Source organism: Taudactylus pleione, unplaced genomic scaffold (assembly GCF_031769625.1).
Source record: "Taudactylus pleione unplaced genomic scaffold, aTauple2 ptg000327l, whole genome shotgun sequence".
NCBI lineage: Eukaryota > Metazoa > Chordata > Amphibia > Anura > Myobatrachidae > Taudactylus > Taudactylus pleione.
This window is the reverse complement of record NW_028284728.1, coordinates 5,899,822-5,924,307: the sequence shown is the minus strand read 5'-3', so window position 1 is coordinate 5,924,307 and position 24,486 is coordinate 5,899,822. Positions and strand designations below refer to the sequence as shown.

The following is a 24,486-nucleotide window of genomic DNA, read 5'->3' as shown; positions in this document are numbered from 1 at the left end:
AGTGTTCCTGGTCACTACTGTTTTGCCCAAGTCTTCTGGGTCACCGTTGTTTTGCCCTGGTGTTGATGGTCACTGTTGTTCTGCCCCATTCTTCCCGGTCACTGTTGTCCTACTTCGGGCTTCCTCGGTCACTGTTGTCCTGCTTTTGTGTTCCCGGTCACTGTTGTCCTGCTGTTGTGTTCCCGGTCACTGTTGTCCTGCTTTTGTGTTCCCGGTCACTGTTGTCCTGCTTTTGTGTTCCCGGTCACTGTTGTCCTGCTTTTGTGTTCCCGGTCACTGTTGTCCTGCTTTTGTGTTCCCGGTCACTGTTGTCCTGCTGTTGTGTTCCCGGTCACTGTTGTCCTGCTGTTGTGTTCCCGGTCACTGTTGTCCTGCTGTTGTGTTCCCGGTCACTGTTGTCCTGCTGTTGTGTTCCCGGTCACTGTTGTCCTGCTGTTGTGTTCCCGGTCACTGTTGTCCTGCTGTTGTGTTCCCGGTCACTGTTGTCCTGCTGTTGTGTTCCCGGTCACTGTTGTCCTGCTGTTGTGTTCCCGGTCACTGTTGTCCTGCTGTTGTGTTCCCGGTCACTGTTGTCCTGCTGTTGTGTTCCCGGTCACTGTTGTCCTGCTGTTGTGTTCCCGGTCACTGTTGTCCTGCTGTTGTGTTCCCGGTCACTGTTGTCCTGACCTGGTGTTCCCGGGCACTGTTGTCCTGACCTGGTGTTCCCGGGCACTGTTGTTCTGACCTGGTGTGCCCGGGCACTTTTGTTCTGACCTGGTGTGCCCGGGCACTTTTGTTCTGACCTGGTGTGCCCGGGCACTGTTGTTCTGACCTGGTGTGCCCGGGCACTGTTGTTCTGACCTGGTGTTCCCGGGCACTGTTGTTCTGAGCTGGTCAGTGACCGTTTGTGGTCAATTTTGGCATGAAAATCAGAAAAATAACTACACAAAATGGCTCACTAAAAAAAGAATCATGTGTTACAAAGAATACATTTCATATTAGAATGAAGACATTGTCTTTTACATTCAGCATATGTAGCAGCATTCGGTGGGGATGGGTGAGGGGAATGACAACTAGAAGGTTGCAGTAATTGGGGCAGGAGATGATGAGGAAGTGAATTAACTTTCAATTGCGTCTTGAGTAAGAGAGGGGCCTAGTCTGATGGTGTGCTGTGCCTGGGCTTGGCAGGAGACTGAGGACAGAAAGAGACAAGAGCGTCAAGGACGACTTCTATACAGTATATCTATGATGATGCATTAATTTCCATTTCCTGTTATCCGCTCAGGACCACCGGTGGTGGGAGATCTGTTCTTGGAAGTGATCCGAGCCTTTTATGCATACTGCAAGGATGCTCTGGGGACCGATATAAAGCTGAGCTACACTCAGACTGGCAGCCAGCTCATAAGGTATTAGTGGCAGCCATGGAGATTTTTCTCTAGTGTTTCCTGTATGAATATCAGGTCTTTTAATTGTTATTCATTGCCTAACCCGACACAAATGCAGCGGAGATACTTCTATTGCTTGGAGTACCGCTGTCACCACTGCAGCTTCCTGTACTGCGCCTAGGCGGTGGCTTTGAGATGCAGGTTTGGGGGAGGGGAGGGGAAGGGGGGGGATTTCCTGAGGAAAATGCAATGGGGACAATTTTGTGGCTGATGCATCAGAGGCCACTTTCCCGGTAAAATGTACCAATCAATTGCTGATTAATGTACATGGGATTGTTTGTTCAGTAAGTGCATTGTATTATGTATGCAGGTTGTTGTATGTGCCAAGTTAGTCTGTGCTACAACAGTATCGTTTCTGTTTTTTTTTTATTTTTTATGTAACAGGAGCCACATATACAGTGATTTGTATACTGGGCTAAGAGACACAGGCTTCCCTTCCCTGTACACAGGACTCACAATAGCACACAGCTTTAGATACACCCACAGCAGTCCCACAAGTCAGGCGGTTCATCGTTACCTCCCCGAAATGCGCAATTTCAAGGAAAGACTGATCCGAAGTGAGTTCTGTAAGACTCAGAATAGGACGGAGATTTGCAAGAACGGGCCAGTGTGTATATACAAAGAGTCGCCGTTTGCGTCCGTGCGCAGAGATTCGTGCCAATCAGAACCAGCCCCTACACAAGCGCAGTTGTGGCTGACTTGCCTTCAACTCTTCACCGGCCTTTACTGACCTTATCACTAGCCACAATCTTCTCTATCCTGTGAATTATTAATTGTTGGCACCATATGTCCTGTTTTCCAGTGCAATTAAAGAAAACAAAAATGCCTCTGAGATAGTGAAGACGGTGAATCTGCTGGTGACATCGCTGAGCTCAGACTTCCTGTGGGACTACATGACTTTGTGCTTTGAGCACAGCTTCAGGTTGGTAGGGAAAATGCATCTCCAAAGGTACGTACACACTGGGCGATTAAAGTGGACGACTGAACAATATCGTTATCGTTTAGTCGTCCACTTTATTGTCCATTTTTAACATCAAAACGATGAACGATGACGACGCACTTTCCCGCAGGTCGTTCGTCATCATCGTTCATCGGGTTAACATGCAGGCCAACCTGGCGATGTCGTCAGGTTGCTGCATGTTGGGGAATGGGGGAAGAGAGCCCGGCGCTGAACGATATCGTTAATGATATCATTCAGCGGGTGTGCTCAATGTCATGAACGACACTGAGCACACCCTGCCGGGGACACACTAGACGATATCGCTCAGGGAGCATATCGTCTAGTGTGTACGCTCCTTAAGGGTCTCAGCTTTCACAATCTGGATATCACAGCTCCCCCATTACAGAGGTAGGCAACCTGTTACACTCCAGCCATTGTGGAACTAACCAGTTCCAGCCTGCAGTGCCAGCCAGAAACTGGCATATGTTGGAACACTGGAGCTGGTTGATCACCTCTGAACAACACAAAGGCATCACTTCCTGCAAACGTTATTCGGTTATGGTATAAAAGATAGACAGTTCCATGTCGATACACTAAAGGTCGACATGGAAGAAAGTCAAGATTTACAAAATGGTCGGCAGGGTGAAAACAATGCCGTACAAAATGGTCTACACACAAATGGTCAACACTTTCTTTTTTTTTTTTTCCTAACCCTAATCTTAACCTCGGTACCAAACCCTAACTGTCCCTTCTAGTGCCTAACCCTAACTCTCTCGGTAAGTGCCTAACCCTCCTGGTGCCTAACCCTAAAAGTCGGGTAAGTGCCTAACCATCCGGTAAGTGCCTAACCATAACCCTGACCCTAAAAAAAAATTAAAAAGTATCGACCATTTTTGTGTAAACCTTTTTCCATGTTGTCCTTTACTGTCCCTGTCGACCTATTGCCTCTCTAACATCTGGTGTCTATCTAGACATTGTCGACCTTTTAACTGTCTATCTACAGTCCGGATACCACATTATCCCTTCTCTGGAGACAGTGACGGCATATGGCGTGTAATCCAGGCTTATAGTGACGGCTAAATCTGGCTGCCCTGCCCATCATTCTCTGTATGTCTTATCTGAAACTAGAAATTCCTGGATGGTTTATACACTTTCATTGTTATTGAACCCTATACAGAGTGCTAACTCAGCCACTGTAAGGGTGTAACATACTGTATACATGGTCCAAAGCAAATTCAGCACAGACATAGAATCCACACGTTCTTATTCTATTATTATCTATGAATAATCTCTGCGTAAGTTGTCAGCTGATATTACAGGGGTTGTGTACAAATCTTATAAGGAGATTGTAGCTGTACATGACAGTATCCATCTGCCCATACACAGGTGGTTAGCCATTTACTAGATACTTCAGCTCATCTGGTGAAAGCCGCTACACCCCGTATATCTCATTCAATGCTGTTGGTTACAACATACACAGAATACTTTTTATATTAAAATTAAATAAAAATGGACATTTTACAGATGTGTCCTCATACACTATTGCCGCAGACGCACCAAACAGCCCTTCCCGGTGCACCAGGTGCCGCGGACTCGGCTTGCGTCGAATGTCTTTTGTGTATTTTAGGCTAGAACGTGCATCTTCGTTGCAGTGCGATGTGACAAAACCACTTCACGAAGCGATACCAGGCCACGGATTTATTCCATGCTGAGTTCCGTTCTATAGATTCAGACTCTGTCACACACAGATATACAAGTGCTGCGCATCACATTGATCAGTGCAGTCTTCTCGTGTAGCAGTGTTTGTCACATTGCGTTACGACTAAGACGCACATTCCAGAGTAATGGCGCATTAAGGCTCGGTGTAGAAGGACACATCTGTACATTTCTGTTGTATAAATCATTATCTGCATACACCCGGGCTTTTGTTTCTATTCATTGTAATTAACAATATTACTGTCATTATGCCATCAAAGTGACTGATACTGTAAAATGAATGAAATATTTATCTTTATCTTTTCATAGACAAGATGGGGATTCTGGTGACGCCAAGTACGTGGGCAGCGCCCCCTCTGTGTCTGAGATCTGCACGCTGCTGGTCTTCCTGCTGGACGTCATTCCCCTGGTAATGACCCTCCCAGACCTTATACGTGCTCTGCTCCATTCCGGCATTTATTAAAACGATAACGGGGAGATATAACGCACCTAAAGAGGACAGGCGGAGGTGTGGCCATAGCAGCCAATCAGCTTCTAGCTATCATGTTATAGAATGTGCTGTCATGTTACAGAATGTACTATCATGTTACAGAATGTACTATCATGTTACAGAATGTGCTATCATGTTATAGAATGTACCATCATGTTATAGAATGTACCATCATGTTATAGAATGTACCATCATGTTATAGAATGTACCATCATGTTATAGAATGTACCATCATGTTATAGAATGTGCTATCATGTTATAGAATGTGCTATCATGTTATAGGATGTGCTATCATGTTATAGAATGTGCTATCATGTTATAGAATTTACTATCATGTTATAGAATGTACTAGATAAATGATAGCTAGGAGCTGATTGGTTGCTATGGGCAACTTCTCCACTTGTCCTCTTTTAGAAGGTATATGACAAGTGCTTGCGCTTTAACCCAATATACAATAATAAGATGTGAGGACTCGCACCTGGTATGGGTATAAAAATATATACAACCCAGGCATCTCATGTGCTGTAGTCCCTACAATCATACGTGTACATATTCAGAATCCCTACAAATGCTCTGTATGCCATAACACGTTATCAGTGAATGATACTTCGTCTCAGCAAGAGGAGCCTTCTTTTACCTCTACTCATTCACTGCTTTGTTGGAACCTAGATCCTAAATTTATGTCTAACCAGTGACAGGTGTGTTTATATATTAGTATTTATTACCAGTTATTTATATAGCGCACACATATTCCACAGCGCTTTACAGAGAATATTTGCCCATTCACATCAGCCCCTGCCGGAGTGGAGCTTACACTCCATATTCCCTACCACATGCTGTTGGGAGCCAAATAACCTACCAGTATATTTTTTGGAGTGTGGGAGGAAACTGGAGAACCCGGAGGAGACCCCCCACTCAAGCACAGGGAGAATATACAAACTCCACACAGGGCCGTAGTGGGAATTGAACCCACGGCCTCAGTGCTGCGAGGCAGTAATGATAATCATTACTGAAAACTTCGGCTGACATCACCCATGCGATCACCTCTGGAGCAGAATCTGTTTATTTTCTTATCTGAGCGTTGTATAGATTGGAGGGTGGGGGTGGTAACAAGGATTAAATCACCATCAAAGCTGTACAAAGAGTAATAATCCTAATGTCACATTAAGACAACATATTCATGCCCCCTTCTGTGACCTATGCTCCCATGTGTTTACTGTTATAAGTGATAGAGAAGTGTAAACGTGATGAACTAATGATCAGTGTCATTTATTTTATTTCTTTTCCCCCCTATTTCAGGAACTGTACTCGGAAGTGCAGACGCAGTACCTGCCCCAGATGCTGAGTTACATGGCTCAGGCCACGGCTGAGAACATGGACAGGCTTAGCCTTCCGGAGCTGACTCAGGCCCTGAAGACCTGTTTCAAGGTCCTTAGTAAAGTGCAGATGCCGCCAGCTTACCTGGATATGGAGTCTATGAGCCCAGACAGTGTACGTAGATAAATCATTGCTGTGTTTACTGATTGCATTCGTCTACTCTCCACCTGCACATGCTGTCCCTGCGGTTTTGGTGCCAATTATGGATTAGCAGCACTATTGTACTTTTTGAAACGTCCTCCCCTTTTCTCATCTACAGTGTGTTTTATATTTCTGTATGTGATGTGAGCGTCCCTCGGTGCCTTTTTTCCTTTACTGTTATACATTTTTTGTTGTTGGGTGATTATCAGGAGTGTCTGTGTTTTCATCATTAGGTGGTTATATAATAAGTATGGGAAATAACAGAAGTGTGTGGAAACTATAGATGTGTGTTTTGCCGAGACTCTCTGGAAATGACACTGGTGGGAGGGGTCAGTTATAGCAAGTGTCATTACATGCTAACGTGACATCATTTTTATCACTCTTCAGCTTTATATATATATATATATATATATAAAAAATATATATATAGATAGATAGATAGATATAGATATCCTATACAGCATTGACTCTTCTCATTGCAGAGTCCATCAAAGGAATCACAGAAAATTAAAGCAAATGATGAAGCCGAGACAGAGATTGTGGAAGAACCTGTTTTTCCTCCTTTGAAATCGGAGGATAGCGGAATCGGCCTCAGTGCGTCCTCCCCGGAGCTGTCTGGATATCTGCGAATGCCCAGGGTATGCCCTGATAAGGGCGATATCTGGAAGAAGGGGGGCAGTGTACAGAGGACACTGCACTACATACAGGATCTGGTGGCCAAGTTTGCCAGCAGGCATCTGTTTGGCATACAACTACAGACACAGAACGGTGGGGTGAGTCCCGGGGTGAATGCAGTGACTACCGCGCCTATAAAGAAGAAAGGGCCTTGGGAGCCAAAACAGATCACCGTGCCCCAGTTCAAGCAGATGCTGACGGACTTCTTCACTCCCAGGCCGCCGGCGTCGAAACAGAAAATCAATAAGGTGAACTATTCTCCATCCCGCACCCCCAGTAGGAAAGCAAACAAAGGCTCAGATGAGGAGTGGGACATTGACCGCTATATCCAGAACATGGGGGAGATGTCTGAAGACTGCCGGGAGGCTTTTGCTGCCGCCTGTCACTTGTTACTGGATTGTGCCACGTTCCCTGTTTATCTGTCAGAAGAAGAGACTGAACAGTTATATTCCACACTATTCCAAGTGCCTGGTAAGAGGTATTCGAGCGAGGTTATTACAAAACATATATGTTATGAAAACACCATTAACATTTACAGTGAGAGCTGGAAAGAGGCCCTGCCCCCACTCTTGCAGCTCTCACTGGCTGCCTGATACCAGACACAGCCTCTTTTATCCTCCAAAATCAGCGGTGTTCCGATGTAGAAACTACAGTATTCCCTTCTGTCAGCACCTGGAGCCAGCATCCCCCGTCCACTGCTTTTCCCCCATGCGTTCCCTTCTCACACACCTGCAACTCTTCCCTTATGTGCCCTATCTTAGAAATTTCATTTATTAACTTTTTATGTTACATCATGTCCTTAAATCCTGGGAATACAGATACATATAGATAAAGACTTTTTAGGCCTCATTAGCTAATCTACAGCTTTCAATTTTCAGATTTCCGGCTAAGATTGTCCCCTTTATTGTGGTAAAGCAGCAGAAGTATTGTGTGACTTCCTCTGGTTTTAAACCCATTACCTTGCATAGTTACAGTCTGCATATTATTTCTCACTGTCCATCACACTGTTACATATTAAAGTGTTCAAGAGTTTTGGGCTTTTATAAAAGTATAGAAAAAAACAAAACAAAAAAAAAACCGTAGTATAAAACAAGGACATTTTTTACCAGCAGTATGAAAAGGTGGGATGCAGTCAGGAAGCCGACCGTCGAAATGCCGACCCCGGGCTTCCCGACTGTCTAATCTCGGAAAGTGTCTAATGACAGGCATCGAAATCCCGTTGCCTGTCATGTTACCTACGGCGGGAGCCCGACGCCCGGCATACCGATCGAAGGTAAGCCAGGCGCGGGTGCAGACAGCCGCAGGTGGGAGGGTTAGGTTAGGGGCTCCCGGGGGGGGGGGGGCAGGGTTAGGCACCCCCCCGGGAGGGGTAGGGTTAGGCACACCTGGGTGGAGGTTAGGGTTAGGCACCACCCCGGGAGACTTGGGTTTAGGCTGCGGGGAAGGGGGGGTTAGGTTTAGACACTTGGGGGGGAGGTTAGGGTTAGGCACCCCTAAGGGAGGGTTAGGGGGGGTAAGGTTAGTGTATACTTAAAATACTTACCTGTTGGGATCTTCACTGCCGGTCTTGCAGTGTCGGGATTTGAACTGCCGGACATGCGAATCGATCCCGAAAAGGTCTGTAGTACGGAAATTATAACGGTTTTGACTTGCTCTGGACAGGTCGTACTGAAATGTCTTTGGCTTATAATTATATTTTATATCACCATTCTAGAGCTATGTGCAAGTCCATTTTCTACATTGCAATAACATGGGACAGTCCCAGCCTTTAAGCATAGTCCAGTAACTACCTGTCTCTGATTTGTGTCAGGGTCTAGTGACGCCAGCTTCCCTCTATGGTTCAAGTCCCTGATGACCATTTGCTGTTGTGTGAAGGATTGTTACATCCAGAACATGGCCATCTCCACCCTATTGGAAGTCACCAATCACTCGCAGTCCCTGTCTCTGGTAATGGAAGACAGGATGAAACGCTCTAAGATGTCCGGGTACAACGCCGTCTTTACAAAGCTGCAGATGGTCACCATTCCGCCTGTCTCGCCAGGGGTTCTCAAACTCATTGCAGAGAAGACTGACTTCTACCTGGTAGGTCTGCTAGCATCGGAGTCTCTCTGTGATGTGTTTATTGTATTGTAAGAACCGTCTAAAATACCACAGAACCGAAGTACAGGTCTCTAATTATCCACTAACAGCATTCACAGATTATATGCAATCGTAGAACGTTCCAGAGTGGAAGATATTTAAAGGGACGATGTCACTTATTATATTTATCCTATAAACATATAGAGAATTCTACATAAACAAAACAACCATCAAACATACACAATACAGGATTACACCGGTAAGGCTGATATAAATTAAACATTCAGGAGCGTAAGCAGAGTGAGCATTACAGATGTGTCCCATACGTCATACGGCGCGAGATGCCCGGCGCAACTGAGCCACTCTGAGAGGTGCAGGGTAACGTCTTATTCTCTAAAGTTTGCATCTTACTCGCACAGCAGACTCCGCAAAACGCCACTCACGGTGTACTACAGACGCCGGGCTGAAACTTTATACGCACAGGAATTAGTTTTAAACGCGTACAGAGTTGCAGATGATGCACAACGGGACTTGGCGTCAGAAAAAGCCGCAGCTGCTGCTTCGTAGCACTTTCTATACAGATTCAGACTCATTCGCCCACAGATATACAAAGGTCACCCATCAAAGTGATCAGCGCAGTCTATTAAAGTAGTTTTGTCACTTATAGTTGTTTTATTTGTGCGATCAAGACGCTCCCAGGATCTGGTGCGCTGAGAGGGGCTGTTTCGTGCAACGGAAGCCACAGTGCATGAGGACACATCTGTACATCCGTCTGCGTTGGTTAAATTGCGCACAGTCACTCTGTGCATTATACAAGCAAGATAAATAGTTAACAGCATGAGTGTAAGTATATGTAAAGTATACCTGGCATACACCTGGCGCATATGGTGCTCGTACAGACCGGCATACACCTGGCGCATATGGTGCTCGTACAGACCGGCAGACACCTGGCGCATATGGTGCTCGTACAGGCCAGCAGACACCTGGCGCATATGGTGCTCGTACAGACCGGCATACACCTGGCGCATATGGTGCTCGTACAGACCGGCAGACACCTGGCGCATATGGTGCTCGTACAGGCCAGCAGACACCTGGCGCATATGGTGCTCGTACAGACCGGCACACACCTGGCGCATATGGTGCTGGTACAGACCGGCACACACCTGGCGCATATGGTGCTGGTACAGACCGGCACACACCTGGCGCATATGGTGCTGGTACAGACCGGCACACACCTGGCGCATATGGTGCTGGTACAGACCGGCACACACCTGGCGCATATGGTGCTGGTACAGACCGGCACACACCTGGCGCATATGGTGCTGGTACAGACCGGCACACACCTGGCGCATCTGGTGCTCGTACAGACCGACACACACCTGGTGGTAGCTGACACGATTGTTACTTTTGTGAGTGAATACATTTTATGCCTAAAACAGAGAAGATTACATACTAATAACGTCATTATTAATCACTTGGCTCCGTGTAATAAGGTACATAGGCAGTGTTGAATCAGCATAGGGAATCCCATCACCGTTGCTGCCCTAAGGGTAGATTCATGTATCACATTCATGAGGATCTTCATATTGAAGAGACTGGGGCCCAGCGCTCCTTCCTCCACTAGAGAGAGGCCAATTAGCGTCAGGTTTGCAGTCTGCAAATATATTCTCAGCTCTTACAAAACATAATATGACAACAGCTTTAAGTTCCATAAGATATAACAGAATATTTGTACGTTCTGGGGAATGCTGTAAACGGAGGAGCTGATGCGGAGTTGATCACATGGCTGATTGAGGAATGTATCTTGCGTGTATTCGGACTGTGCATGCTCCGGTAACGAGCGCAGCAAGCATAGGCAAAGCTATGAGGGTGTGTCGTCCAAACTGCGGACTATGCAGAGTTGGGTGTAAGTTTAAATCCCCATTTCCGGGTTTATATTTTGCACCTAGTATAAAGATGGTGAGAATGTATATTGCTAATGGTTAGCAGGAAAGCAAGCATACAGGTAGGAGATGCGTACTACTAACATATGGGCAAATATACACGTTTAGTTACGTGCACACAGTCCTGTTCTGCGTCAGGTCCCTGCTGCTAGTGACGCATCACAGTTATATTATCTTGTCTGCTTGTCTAGAGTCCTCATTCCCTTGTCATGTCAAACACTCATTTGTCGCTCTATGTCTAAAGTCAACACTGACTTGGAATAACAAACATTCACTCCTCTTATTGTCTGGGTTGTAAATATAAAGTAATAATACAAATTGCCTCAGACATTGTAACATGAAAGGCTTGTGGTACGTTTATTTTGCATATAACTTTAATCTTATCAAAATGACCGTGAGCTTTTATTAATGAACGTGCTTCTGGCGCGGAGCTGCGTTGTGGTGTTGGTAAAGCAGTAATTATAATATATTGCACTCCCGGCAGAGAGTGGCTCACGTGCTGTGGGACCAGCTGAACATGGAGACCAGAGAGCACCACATAACCTGTGTGGAGCTCTTCTACAGACTGCACTGCCTGGCTCCCTCTGCTAACATCTGCGAGGAGATCATCTGCCAGACTCTGCTGGACAACGACAAAGTGAGTATAGGTGGTTACACACCGGACAGATCAGAGGAACCATCCAGGATTTTTATTTTGCTGGCAGCGGAAGCGATCCATAGAACATCCGATATCCTTTGTACACACTACACCACCATTTGTTCTTGTAGCGATACATTTCCCTATAGAACGCTCAGGTGACGACTGTACACACTACATTTTTGCATGATATTGGCTCGTGGCGCAGCACTCCTGATGTCGGGAGCCGATCCGATGGCCTTGTGAACGACTATCGGCTGCGGCTGCTGCATAGACACTGTGCAATAATCAGATCGGCCAGCAGAGACTTAGCTGATTGGCCCAACTATTTTACAGTGCGTACCCAGCATAAGACTTCTGTCCTACTGTAACGCGTCTGTCACCTTGAAAAGACTTGTGATCTGAGCCAGTAACTATAGGACTGTAGCCTCCTTCTATGACGATTTGCATAGTACGGCATACACAATGAAATACAAGTACTCTATGTTTAATTATTTATTTGCTACAATTCACTTACCTCTTGTTGCATTCTTTAATCTCTAGATTTTTGATCTATTGACAGACTTTAGCCACAAGTTTTAGAAGTTTTGTTTTAGACGTAAATTGGAAACCGGATGGAGCCGTCTGTAGCGACTAGCGAACAGCATAGTCATAGCCTTGCTGTGCCTCGTGGTGTCTGACTGTTCGGTCCAAGCACTGAGCAGATGAACCCATCGGATTGGACCACATGTGGGTGACCAGTTTGGCCATCAGGTCACAGCGCTGTTTTTTTTATCTCACATCATTTAGGTCATCAGGCTGGAGGCTCTGTTCCGGTTCTCGGTGATTTGGCATCTGACAAGGGAGATACAAGGCAGCCGCGTCACGTCCCATAACCGATCCTTCGATAGGTGAAGTTCTTGTACTTAATCTAAGACCATCGCTTGACCAGGCTGTTGCTCTGCTTAACAATATGTGTTTTAAGGCCTTAATTATTTTGGAAATGTCTGTGGGGGCATTGGATCTACTTTTTGAAATCCGGTCTTCCATCCCACATCCATACCATACTTGCCTGCTGTCCTGGAAATGTCCAGGAGACTCCCGAATTTGCAGGGAGTCCCCCAGACCTCCGGAATGGTAAGTGGTCCTCCCACGTCCTGCTCACTTTATAGCGAAGTAGGGAGGACAATACTAAGAATCGCAGGTCCATTGAGAGGGTGCGGGGCCAATATAACGTGTTTCTATGAAAAACCTGTTGTTTTGGCCAAGCTCCGTCTTGTTCCACCCGTGATGCTCAGCTTTACAGTGTATGGGGGCAAGGCCTAATCACGCATAGGGGCAGATTCAAGTAGCCGCGGTATTTACCCCACTTCTAATTGCTGCGCTGGACCTATTCAATTAGCAGGGATTCCTTGCGCGGGAGTCCCCGAGATCCTGCGTGCGAGTCCCCGTAGTCGGACTTTACTTCGCACCTCATGTAAGTGCGAGGTAAAATCCGCGTCTAAACGATCAAATCGGCCTCGCGCGCGAGAAAAAAAACATTGATTCTGCAGTTTACGCGGAATCAGTGTGTTTCCGCGCGCAAGTCCCGATTTTACGGTGCGGGAAAAACACTATTTGATTGAATAGCTTTTTACCACGCCACGGGAATTTAGGCCGGCAATTAGTCGTGGGGTAAATCTGCCCCAAAGTGTCCGCCCCCTCTCCCCGCCAGCTAGCTGCATATCTCCTCCGGACTCCTCACAGAGGAGAGAATACAGAAGTAGACAAGTATGAGCCAGACCCTTCTATCTCCCAATACTCCTACTCTTTCCTTTGCCCATTTGGTAAGCTCTCGCGAGCAGGGCCCTCCGTCCTAGTGATTCTTCCCTCCTCCTAGATCCACTCTGTAATATCATTGATGAGCTAGACATCCCTCAGCTACTAGTATTGCTATACTAACCCGTCCTTATGTGCAGGTCCCTATTTGTGGTTCTGGACAGCTTGAATTGCACTGATGGGGCTATCGGTGCAGCGGCTCAGGGCTGGCTGGTGCGTGCGCTGTCTTTAAATGATGTCGCCCGGATTCTGGAACCTGTCCTGTTGCTTCTGCTCCATCCAAAGACTCAGAGAACGTCTATTCATTGCATTAAACAGAAGAACTCCTCAGGTACAACACAATCTTATCAATTCTTACTCTTTTAATGCTTGTAAAATCGGTGTCAAATTTTCAGCACGTTGCACAGATTTCTTACATTTATACTGTGTTGTAACTTTCAGTGTTGTCTCCACGTTATTTTGGATGAAGATTTTGCATTATTAATTCTTTAATTGCCCCAGTGCACAGTATGGCCAAAAAAGTTAATTAATAATGGAACTGTGGGAAGAATCTTTCCATTACAGCGTACACTCAAGTGTTGTCATTATCTTTCGCTCACTGGGATTGATTCAGCAAGGATGCTGATGCGATCGCGTTCGCAGGTGGCCGATTGTTGCGTACTGCATATGCGCCGCAGTGCGCGTGCACGAATGCCTCACTGCGATCGCACGGAGACCACGCAGTGCATTCGCAGAGTGATTGACAGGAAGTGAGCGTTTGAGGGTGGTGGTCGGAGAAACGCAGTTCTAGTGCCGTTACAGGGACGTGCATAAATTAGCCTCTGCGACGGCCTATGCAGCTTGAGTGCTCACTGCGTACGGGAAAATTATAAAGTGCGGTCTGACCCGATGTACTCCGATGTTTTGGATGGATTGCAGGGTATTACGGATGTGAAGGAGGGGAAGTGGGCATCTGCATGTTGTCCGTGCGAGTGCTTTGCGATTGCAGTTATTAGCATACTCACGCAGCAGACCTGCGTACGCGATGGCATCGGCGATCCTTGCTGAATCGGGCCCACTATAGGAAAAACATGGAAGCATACGGATGCTACATGTGCCGTCCATGTTCCCCGCATTAGCTTTCTCTAGAGCCCCTGTGTACAGATGGCCGGTTTACTTAGTCTCATGTGGGTCTCCGTGGGGGATGTACAGCTCACAGGCCACAGTAATAATATCTCTGAGTCACCCGGGGAATAATCACTGAATTACACAAACTAATTTGTGCTTAAACGGTCAACAAACTTTAAAGACAAAGGTCAGGAGATCATCAGACTGGGAGATATTAGAGACTTATGCACAGGTTACTAAGGCAAAATAGGTCATCCTGTTTCCATGAGCAGTGCATGGTATAAGGAAAGCACAGTGTACGCAGACCTAGGTCCCTAAGTAATAGAGTGCGAGATGCAGGGACGGGCACAATTGGGGTGAGTTAGCCTGTATTCCTCTTTCATCCTATCTGGGGGACACTGCGAACTGAGGGTTTAGTGGGGAGGCTGTGTAATATAAATATGGTCTAAACCTGATATCTCGTAGGCTATTACATAAGGCCCCTATTGGCCTATTTATTAATGATCAGGTTTTAGACCCAATAATTCTAATTTGTTATCGCCGCTTTCCACGGCAATGTGAAATTATGCACCACAGACATGTATCATGAAACAATGCAGGGACAGGTTTCTATAACGGGAACCCGTCCCTGCGATGTGTAAAAGTAAAGTGACTGCACATGCATGAGCAGTGAGTGCCAGGAAGGGATCCCTCTCCCGGTACTTTTTGTGGAATGTAACCTATGGGCTACAAAAACTATTGCCGTCTGCAGATGTTAGCTACAAGGGCTGGCATTCTGGAGCTTGGTAAATTCTGCAATAAAGCAGCCTCCATATGAACCTATTTGTTGTTGAATATGGGAGATCGCAGCAGATAGGTCTCCTGTTAATAAAGAAAAATTAAAATTTTCATTCTTTTGTGCAGTGAGTAAGGTGTAGAATATTATGTAGTATTTCTTGAGGCCTCTACAATACCAAAGCCCTGTTTTGTACTCATGTATGCAAAAATACACATATATTTCTTCTTCAGGGTCCATAGGGATCCACAGGGATTCCACGGGGATAATGTGGTTGGAGAGATCCATGCACCAAACAGTTATATACCCCGCCCCCAGCCACAGGCCTTCAGTTATTTGTTTGATGCGGCAGGATTCAGACGCACCTTTGTAACAGGAGACTGCTCAGGCAGTCCTAAACTTTTATTTTATGTTTTATTTTAATTTTTATGCTTTTGGGTTGGCAGTACTGAGCGTCTGAATTAAGACACATGTACTGCGAATCCGTCTACCTCTGCCGGGCCGCAACACCAGTAACAGGGCTGGTGATTTCGGCGTGTCTCAGCTGAGCTTACTAGCAGCGCCGCTGGGACCCGGACTGCAACCGGGCGCACAGATATATCAGGTAAGGTGACTCCTCGCTTACGGGGAATCGCACGTGGCAGTCCTTGCTTTCCAGTGCAGGAGACGCACCGGAAACCGCTAAAGTCAGGGCCAGGAGCATGCACTGGACCACCCGGGCCTTATTGTCTGACGCCGGGGATTGGCAGCAGATGCTTCTGCTGCCACGAGGCCAGCGTACCCGGCCGGTGGTTGCAGCTTAGGGGAGGTAGGCGGTCCTCCAGAAGTTCCTCCCTCGACCCACACGCAGTCCCTTCAAAGGTTTTCACACGTCTGGGTCGCTCCTCCTACCCGCCTCGTGTATACGAGACGCTCACAGTCCACTATCGGCGCGCTGCTGTTGATCTCAGGAGGTTTAGGGTCAGTCTTCCTGTATACCTCTCCCATGGGCTAGGTATATAGTGCTCCATATCCTACCAAGCATCGTGTTTTGAGTAGTTGATTCAGAGCCCAGTGCAACTAAATTTGCATATGCATTATACACGTTATGTGACTGATTGCTAGCTGCTGTGTTAATACTTCTTTTTATTTCTGACTGTCAGAACTATCACTATTTTTCTCCTTATCCCTCTGTTGCAGGTATGTGAGGTTTTTCTTTATACTTCACATTTATTTGTGAAGGCTGTCACATTACATTACTTTGCAATGTTCGCTTTATAATTGATATATCAAAGGGTAAAGGGAATCAAGAGGGGGAGGCCCCTGTGATGGTTTCATGTAAAGCCTGCTTGGCGGGCTCGTGGTCTCAGGACTTTGTTTGTGTGTACCTCACCAGTACAGTATACCAGCCCGTGTACAAGAACTATCTTGGGTGTCCTCCTTGTCTAGGGGTTATGAAGAAGTTTGTGGATCGTATGGCTACTCCCATACTGCCTCCTTTTATGGGGTACACACAGCGTGCTATGTTTGCACCTCCTATACATCCTTCCTGGATGGATGCTTATGACCACTCAAGTCAGAGTATGGCTCAGTAAGCTGTTGCAAGCAGACCGGTAGTTAATAAGGCACCTAAGCGAAAGTTATCTTTTTATCGGTCCGTTCAGTATATGGATTCAGACGCATCATCAGAGGAATTAGATGATGAGCAGGGTTCTTCTCCAGGGTCTAGCTCAGGAGAGGAGGACCATCCGTCCACAGTGGATGTTCCTTCTTTGGTGAGGGTGGTTAAATCAATCCTAGATATTCGAGATGATGAACCAGCCCCTAGTAAGTAGGCTCCAGTGTTTAAACATCGGAAGGTGGCCAAAACAGAGGTTCCTAAATCCGAGAAGCTCACTGAGCTTATGGAAGAGGCATGGGGTAACCCGGATAAACTGTTTTATATGAATAAAAGATTAACATCGTTGTATCCTTTCCCAGCTTCTGTATGTACTAAGTGGGAGGTACCTCCTAATGTGGATTCTCATGTGAAGAAATGCTACGTTGCCTATTCCAGCCGCATCTTCTCTTAAGGATTCTACAGACTGGAAAATTGAAACAGGTCTTAAGGCAATATTTTCATCATCAAGAGCTGTTACTCATCCAGATATGGCTAGAGCCTGGGTAGCCAAAGCTGTTGAAGAATGGACGGGGGCATTGGAAGACTCTCTACCAGATGCTACCAGAGAAGAGATAATGTATATCTCCCACATATGGGAAGCGGCCTTCTATTTGGGAGGAGCTACAGTAGATGCTGGAATTTTAGCTTCTAAAGCATCAGCAGCATCTGTAGTGGCACGCAGGGTCCTTTGGTTAAAATCCTGGAAAGCTGATACAGGATCAAAGAAGGCTCTGGAAGTCTTACCTTTCTATAGAAATATACTTTTTGGAGCAGACTTAGATAAGATAATAGTTGCTCTGGCAGCTTCAAAGTCTGCAGGTCTGCCATCTACGGGTACAATAAAATCTAGGTAGTTTTCATTTCAGTCCTTTCATCCTCAGGGACGAGCAAAGGAACAATCTTCCTCCAAGCCATCTAGTTTTCGCAGGACATCCAGGCGACAAACTAAGAGGTCTGGGCCGGCCAGACGTCCAGCTTCTAAGCCGGACGACAAACCCTCGGCCTGATTTGGCTGGCCTCCTCCTGGGGGACCCCAGGGTGGGAGGCCGACTTCTTCAGTTTGCAGATTACTGGCATAAAGCAACAACAGATGCCGAGAAGTCTCTCGGGTGTATGCCCTCACTTTCCGGAGGCATCCTCCCCAGAAGTTTTTTTGCACAGATCCTCCATCAGGTGTGGTCAAGGCGTTGGCCATTCACTCCCTGCTGCAGACAGGGGTAATAATCCTGGTTCCTGTGTTGCAACAAGGAAGGGGTTATTATACCAATCTATTTTTGGTTCAAAAACCAATTGGGTCTTATTGCCCTATTCGAACTCTAAAAACCCTCAACAGGTTTATCCATGTACCCAAGTTCCGTATGGAAACTCTCCAGTCAATTATTTTGGCAATGGAGCCTTGGAATTTTATGGTTTCCCTGGACATTCAGGATGCGTATCTGCATGTTCCTATTACGCCATCCCACCAACCATTTCTACAGTTTGCTGTCCTATACCATTACTGTTTTCAGGCACTGCCCTTTGGCCTATCAATACCCTCCCGGGTATTTACCAAGATAATGGCAGTCATGAGGTCCTATCTCATTGTCAGGGAATCAGGCCATGTCTGGATGATCTTCTGATATTGGCACAAACTCCAGTTGTTTTTACAATACCTTTTTCAACTGACCATAGCCTGCCTACAAAAGAACGACTGGATCATCAATTGGAAGAAATCCTCTCTTTCTCCAACACAGCAGATGGTACATCTGGGGCACTTCTGGATTCTCAGGTACAAAGGGTGTTTCTACCCGAGGACAAAATTGCGGCCCTATCATTGCGAGTACGCAAACTGCTATGCAAGCGAAGGGTATCCATATTATCAACGATGCAGGTCCTGGGATCAATGGTATCCATCTTCAACATGGTGGGGTATGCTCAGTTTCATTCCAGGCCTTTGCAAAGATTGATTCTCTCCAGGTGGAATGGACAGTATCAGCTAATGAAGTCCCAGAGGATACTTCTCACTCCAGAGGTTCGTCTTTCCCTCTTGTGGTGGCTGATAAAGGATCATCTGGACAAATGGTGCCCATTCTGGATTCCAAATTGGGTGCTTCTCACCACGGAATAAAGCACTCATCATGGCACCAGGACCTGCTCCACTGCAAGCCGGTCCAGATCCAGTCCAACAACTCGACTACAGTGGCCTATCTCAATCATTAGGGAGGCACGTAAAGTCATGCAGCCATGAAGGAAGTGACAAAGGTTCTGATTTGGGCAGAACGTCATCTTCTGGCCATCTTGGCAACATTCATACCGGGGGTCCTCAATTGGGAAGCAGACTTCCTAAGTCGTCAGGACATACACACCGGAGAGTGGTCTCTCCACTCGTGTTTCAGCTCTTGATGAACAGATGAGGTCTACCAGACATAGACCTCTTGGCATCACGTCACATCCACAAGGTCCCCAGGTACGGGTCCAGGTCCAGAGACCCATCAGCAGCACCTGGATGCACTGGCAGTAAGATTGGACTTCAAGCTGGTGTATCTCTTTCCTTCAATTTCCCTCCTCCCAAGAGTCCTCAGGAAATGCAGGCAGCAAGGCGAAACAGTAATAATAGCAGCTCTGGCTTGGCCCAGACGTCATTGGTTCACTGACATACAGAATTTATCCATAGACATTCCATATCCTCTTCCTTTATGGCAGAATCTGTTAACACAGGGTCCCTGCCGGCATCTGAACTTGCCTCATCTGGCTTTGACGGCGTGGCTCTTGAATCTTCCATCTTAAGAGCCAATGGTTTCTCCAGCTCTGTGATTCAAACGATGCTTAGGGCATGAAAGCCTGCCTCTGCCCACATCTATTACAGAGTTTGGTATTCTTTTGGTCAATGGTGTTCCCACAGGAAGTATGATCCTAAGGTGTTTAGGGTTTCCCGGGTACTAGCTTTTCTCCAGGCTGGACCTTAGTCTCCGCCTGGCCACTTTGAGAGTGCAGGTTTCTGCATTGTCAATCTGGTTCCAGATAAAGATTGCTTCATTACCAGATGTCAGAATTTTTTCTCAGGGAGTTCAGCCTCCTTTTGTCCCACCGGTAGCACCGTGGGATCTGTCTTTGGTTCTTAAGGGGCTACAAGCTCCTCCATTTGAACCTCTGGACTCTGTAGACTTGAAATGGTTGACAGCGAAGACCACTTTTTCTCCTCGCTATCTCTTCTGCACGCAGAATCTCTGATTTGGCAGCGCTCTCTTGTCGCTCACCATTTTTCACCAGGATAAAGCTGTTCTATGTACAGGGGAGGGTTACTTTCCTAAGGTAGTGTCCTGTTTTCATGTGAATGAAGAGATTGTGGTTACAGCTTTTTAGGCTCCAGACCTCTCTGTAGGTGAAGCCTCCCTGGATGTAGTTTGTTGTGCAAGGCAGCCACGTGGTCTTCTGTCCACACTTTTCTTCGGTTCTACAACTTTGATACTTTTGCCTTTCAGGATGTTTCCTGTGGGCGGGCGATGAGTTCTCCTTTCTGCTCAGGAGCGTCCCCACCCTAGAGGAACTGCTTTAGGACATCCCCATGGTATCCCTGTGGATCCATATAGACTCTGAAGAAGAAAATAAGAGTTATGGTAGACTTACCATTGATAACTCTCTTTCTTCGAGGTTCACAGGGCACCCACCCTGACGCACCTGGCTGCATTGGGTATTTTTTGTTTTTGTCACAGATTCTCTTATATTGTGTGAGAGTGCTTCTGGTGTACAATTGTTCTTCCTTCTCCTGCCTTCAGGCTTGTTTACAAAACTGAAGGCCTGTGGCTGAGGGCGGGGTATATATGGAGGAGGACCCGAGGCATCCTGGGAGCTGAAACGTTTTGGTGCCTGCATCTCTCCAACCATATTACCCCTGTGGACCCTATGGACGTCGAAGAAAGCGTTACCAATGGTAAGTCTGCCATAATTATTATTTTTTTTTTTCTTTTTTATATAGAAGAAATCAGCTACTGGTGCAGGAGGACAAGATCTTCTTTGAAAGACACTATAGGAAATCACGAGTTTCCAGAGAGTAATTCCGAGGAAAATCACCAACCATTTAACACCGTTGACCGAGAGGCCATTTGGGCTGAAGTTGAGAAGGATCCTGAGAAGATGAAAACTGAGTTGACCAATCACCATGCTTCAGATAACACAGCGCCATCGATTGGTAGGGACAGTGACCACGAGGACAGTGAACACACAGAGTCTGCGGACACCAGCATTGGCCAAAGTGCTAGTGAGAACACTTCTTCGTTCAATCCCAGCTCCATGGAATCGAGTAATGAGCAACACTGGAGCAACAGTGACATCATTGACGGGCAAGAGTCTTCCAAGCCATTTTGTCAGCCAAACATGTCCTGTGTGGATGTGCCCAGACCAAGTATGTTATTAAATTTGGTACGTACAGAGTCTAATGTTACACAGACCTCTGAGTCGCTATCTAGTGACGATGAAGCAGAGCTGGAGCTCCAGGCCATTAGAAGCACCAAGCTTCTGAAGCAGCAAAAAGAGAAAGAGGAATTGATTGAGGCCCTGTTCAAACACATCCTACTATACCTTCAGCCCTACGACTCCAAGAGGGTACTGTATGCATTCTCAGTGCTGGAAGCTGTTCTGAAAACCAACCCCAAAGAGTTTATTGAAGCTGTTGCCAGCACCAGTATGGACACCAGCTCCACTGCACACCTCAACCTAATATACAACCTTCTTGCACGCCACCAGGAGGCCCTTGTTGGTCAGAGCTTCTATGGGAAGCTTCAAACACAGTCACCATCAATGTGTCCTCATTCTCTCTTGATTGAACTTTTGACCTATCTGTGCTTGAGTTTTTTGCGTTCTTACTACCCTTGCTACCTGAAGGTGAGTTACAAGGACGTGCTCGGCAACCGAGATGTCCAAGTGAAGAGTGTGGAGGTCCTCATCAGGTTGATGTCTCAGCTGGCTACCACAGCCAAGAACTCGGAAGGGAAAAACATCAGCTTCATACACAGCTTGCTGGAGAGATGCAAGGTTCAAGAGTTTGTTCTCCTATCATTGTCCGCCTCCATGTACACAAGTCAGAAGAAGTACGAACAGGTATCGCTCGGTGGCAGCAAAGACATGGCTGATGAAGGATTGTTTGAGGAGAGCATCATTAATTTTGGCCAAGACCAGATTTGGAGCGAGCATCCTCTTCAGATTGAACTCCTGAAGCTGCTGCAGATTTTGATCGTTTTGGAGCATCACCTGCGGCAGCTGCAGGAAGACCAGGACTCCCCGGTGGATCTCTCGAAGGAATGGCACCGGGGAGTCAACTTCCAGCAGTCTATAAATGCCATGCAGTATGTGCAGTCCCATGCAATAACATCACAGGGTTTGTTCGTCTCTGCTGTTGTGAGGGCCCTGCGCCCAGAGTACGGCTACGGAATGCACCCGCCCTGGGTTGCCCTCGTCACATCATCTCTGCCTTATTTTGGCAAGTCTTTGGGTTTGACCGTAGCGCCGTTTGTGGCACAGATCTGCAAGAACCTCGATGAACTTGTGAAGCAGTATGAAAATGAATCGGTAAAAATAAGGTACTGTGATAATGTGAATATAAACATACATCTATATTAAAATGTTTATTTTTATTGCTACAGTAATAACAACATTTTAAGCAGATACAACTAATAGTAATAGCTAAAATGGAAGGAGAGAAATGTGATTTTTCCCACTCACACCACGTTTTGAGTCGTATGGATTTACCAATGTAAAAAGCAAAGCCTGTTATTGTTATTATTTACATTCTATTGCACTACAGATATGTCCTCGTACACCCAGCATCTATACACCATACAGCGCGAGACACCCGGCGCCATTGAGACTGTCCAAGAGGTGAAGCGTACTGTATTTTTCTTTATATTTTGCATCTTTTACGCATCGCAGATGTAGGGAAAAGCCGCTCAGTGTAATACAGACCCTGGACATTAACTGCACAGGAATTGGTTTTGCACAGGTACAAATGTCGCAGATTAAGCACAGTGGGTTCTATTTACTGAGCCATGGACGGAGATAAGGTACCAGCCAATCAGCTCCTAACTGTAATTATTCAAACACAGCCTGTGACACTGCAGTTAGGAGCAGATTGGCTGGTACCTTACCTCCATTAACTTTATCTCCATCCAAGGCTTAGTAAATAGACCCCAGTGGAACTCGGCGTAAGGTAAAGCTGCAGCTGTGCACATCAGAGTCCTGTTATACACAAATTCAGACTCACTCGCACTCAGACGTACAATTATTATACGTCTGATTCATCAGTGTAATGTAGAAATGTAGTTTTGTCACTTCCAGTTTTATTAATGTGAATAAGATGCACATTTCAAGTTAGAAAGGAATAAACCAAGTCGTCTGGGAGCTGGTGAGGAGAGAGGGGCTATTTGGCGACTGATGTATAAAATGAGGGTGCAACTGATAGGGGAGGGGGCTTCATTTATGTGTTTATGAATTGAGAATCAGGATCTTAATAATTTACTCTCTTCAACAGCACAACTTGCAAACGAGAGAACATTTCCCCGGATTACCCGCTCACCCTGCTGGAGGGACTCACCACTATTGGCCATTTTTGCCTTTTGGACCATTCAGCACAAACAAAGAAGGTATTTTTTTAGATGATTTCCTTTACCGGTAATAAATAGGGTATTATGGCCTCGTATCTACAGCCACTATTATTCTGACCCGTGGGCCTGGTTCTGAGATGTACGCCAATGCTGCCGCCGCCGCTGGGTTCTGTGTACACAACTGCTATGCAAAAATTATGCAAATGTCGCTGATGCCGGGAGATGTAATAAGACGCCCACCGGCGGTCTTGCAAATCCAAGCACCCGCGTACAAAGACGCGGCATCAGATACAGATTTTTCCATTAGCACAGGTCTGAGTGAGCCTATGCTCCTGCAGAATGGGCGCAAGAACTGGGACGCCAGAAGCCATTTTCCTTGTGTACGGGATCGCAGACGCAGGGTGTGACGTCCTCAAAACTGCCGCGACATGCCTGCGTTCTTTGCCGCCATGCCCCGTTGCCTCCACCAAAAATTCCCTGTCTGTCAATCGCACTGCGAGTAAAAAGTCGCTGCGTTCAACTACGGTAATGTTCCTTGGTGCATGTGCTGTGCGACTCAGGCGCACGCTCGGTTTACGGATAATCGCTCAACTCCGTAAGCATCCTGCTCTGGGATAGCCTACAAAGCGCACGGCCCAGTACACGGTGCCCGTTTGCACAGCACTTTCCTCCTATATAAACAGTAGTTCCTCTCTAGACCCCGAGGTTCATGGCACCTGTAACCTCCCTTGCGCTTGTCTATGGTGTCGTGTTTACTTTGTGCTGTTTCTTGTGCAGTCTTCAACCTCCGATCCCGCTAATCTGAAGAACGCTCGTAACGCTCTCCTGGAAGAGCTCCCTCGTATTGTGAACAGTCTCTCTCTTCTCTGGAGCGTCATCACCAAGCAGGAGAGGGAGCGGAGACCCTCAGATCTCCTGGGGACGATAAAGGGCTCATCATCCGTCTATTTCAAAACCACCAAGGTGAGGAACTGTCCCCTCCTGTCCTGAGTTGTGTATTAGCTGCCTTGTAACGTCTAACACAGAACTTGGGACGTTTTGATTCACATGGGCTGTGCTGTTAAGAGCAACCCTTTGCCCTCTGTGCAGTGTTTTACAGTAGCCTCAGACTGGAACCCTGCTGTGTCAACCTTATTTGTAATATCTTCAGGTCGAATCATCCACCAAAAAT

The 24,486-nt window shown here is 46.5% G+C and overlaps 1 protein-coding gene across 2 annotated transcripts in view; it reads left to right on the top strand.

Moving 5' to 3' along the window:
- DOP1B (DOP1 leucine zipper like protein B) overlaps window positions 1-24,486 on the top strand; it is a 176,758-nt gene that overhangs the window by 104,585 nt on the left and 47,687 nt on the right. For both annotated transcript variants that reach the window (XM_088443167.1, XM_088443166.1), the window contains exons 10-21: window positions 1,265-1,385; window positions 2,227-2,346; window positions 4,390-4,489; window positions 5,870-6,061; window positions 6,571-7,234; window positions 8,574-8,845; window positions 11,270-11,422; window positions 12,212-12,312; window positions 13,360-13,550; window positions 20,696-22,295; window positions 23,243-23,354; window positions 24,093-24,278. In XM_088443167.1, the coding sequence (XP_088299293.1) occupies window positions 1,265-1,385; window positions 2,227-2,346; window positions 4,390-4,489; window positions 5,870-6,061; window positions 6,571-7,234; window positions 8,574-8,845; window positions 11,270-11,422; window positions 12,212-12,312; window positions 13,360-13,550; window positions 20,696-22,295; window positions 23,243-23,354; window positions 24,093-24,278 (3,812 nt within the window). The remainder of the gene's footprint in view (window positions 1-1,264; window positions 1,386-2,226; window positions 2,347-4,389; window positions 4,490-5,869; window positions 6,062-6,570; window positions 7,235-8,573; window positions 8,846-11,269; window positions 11,423-12,211; window positions 12,313-13,359; window positions 13,551-20,695; window positions 22,296-23,242; window positions 23,355-24,092; window positions 24,279-24,486) is intronic.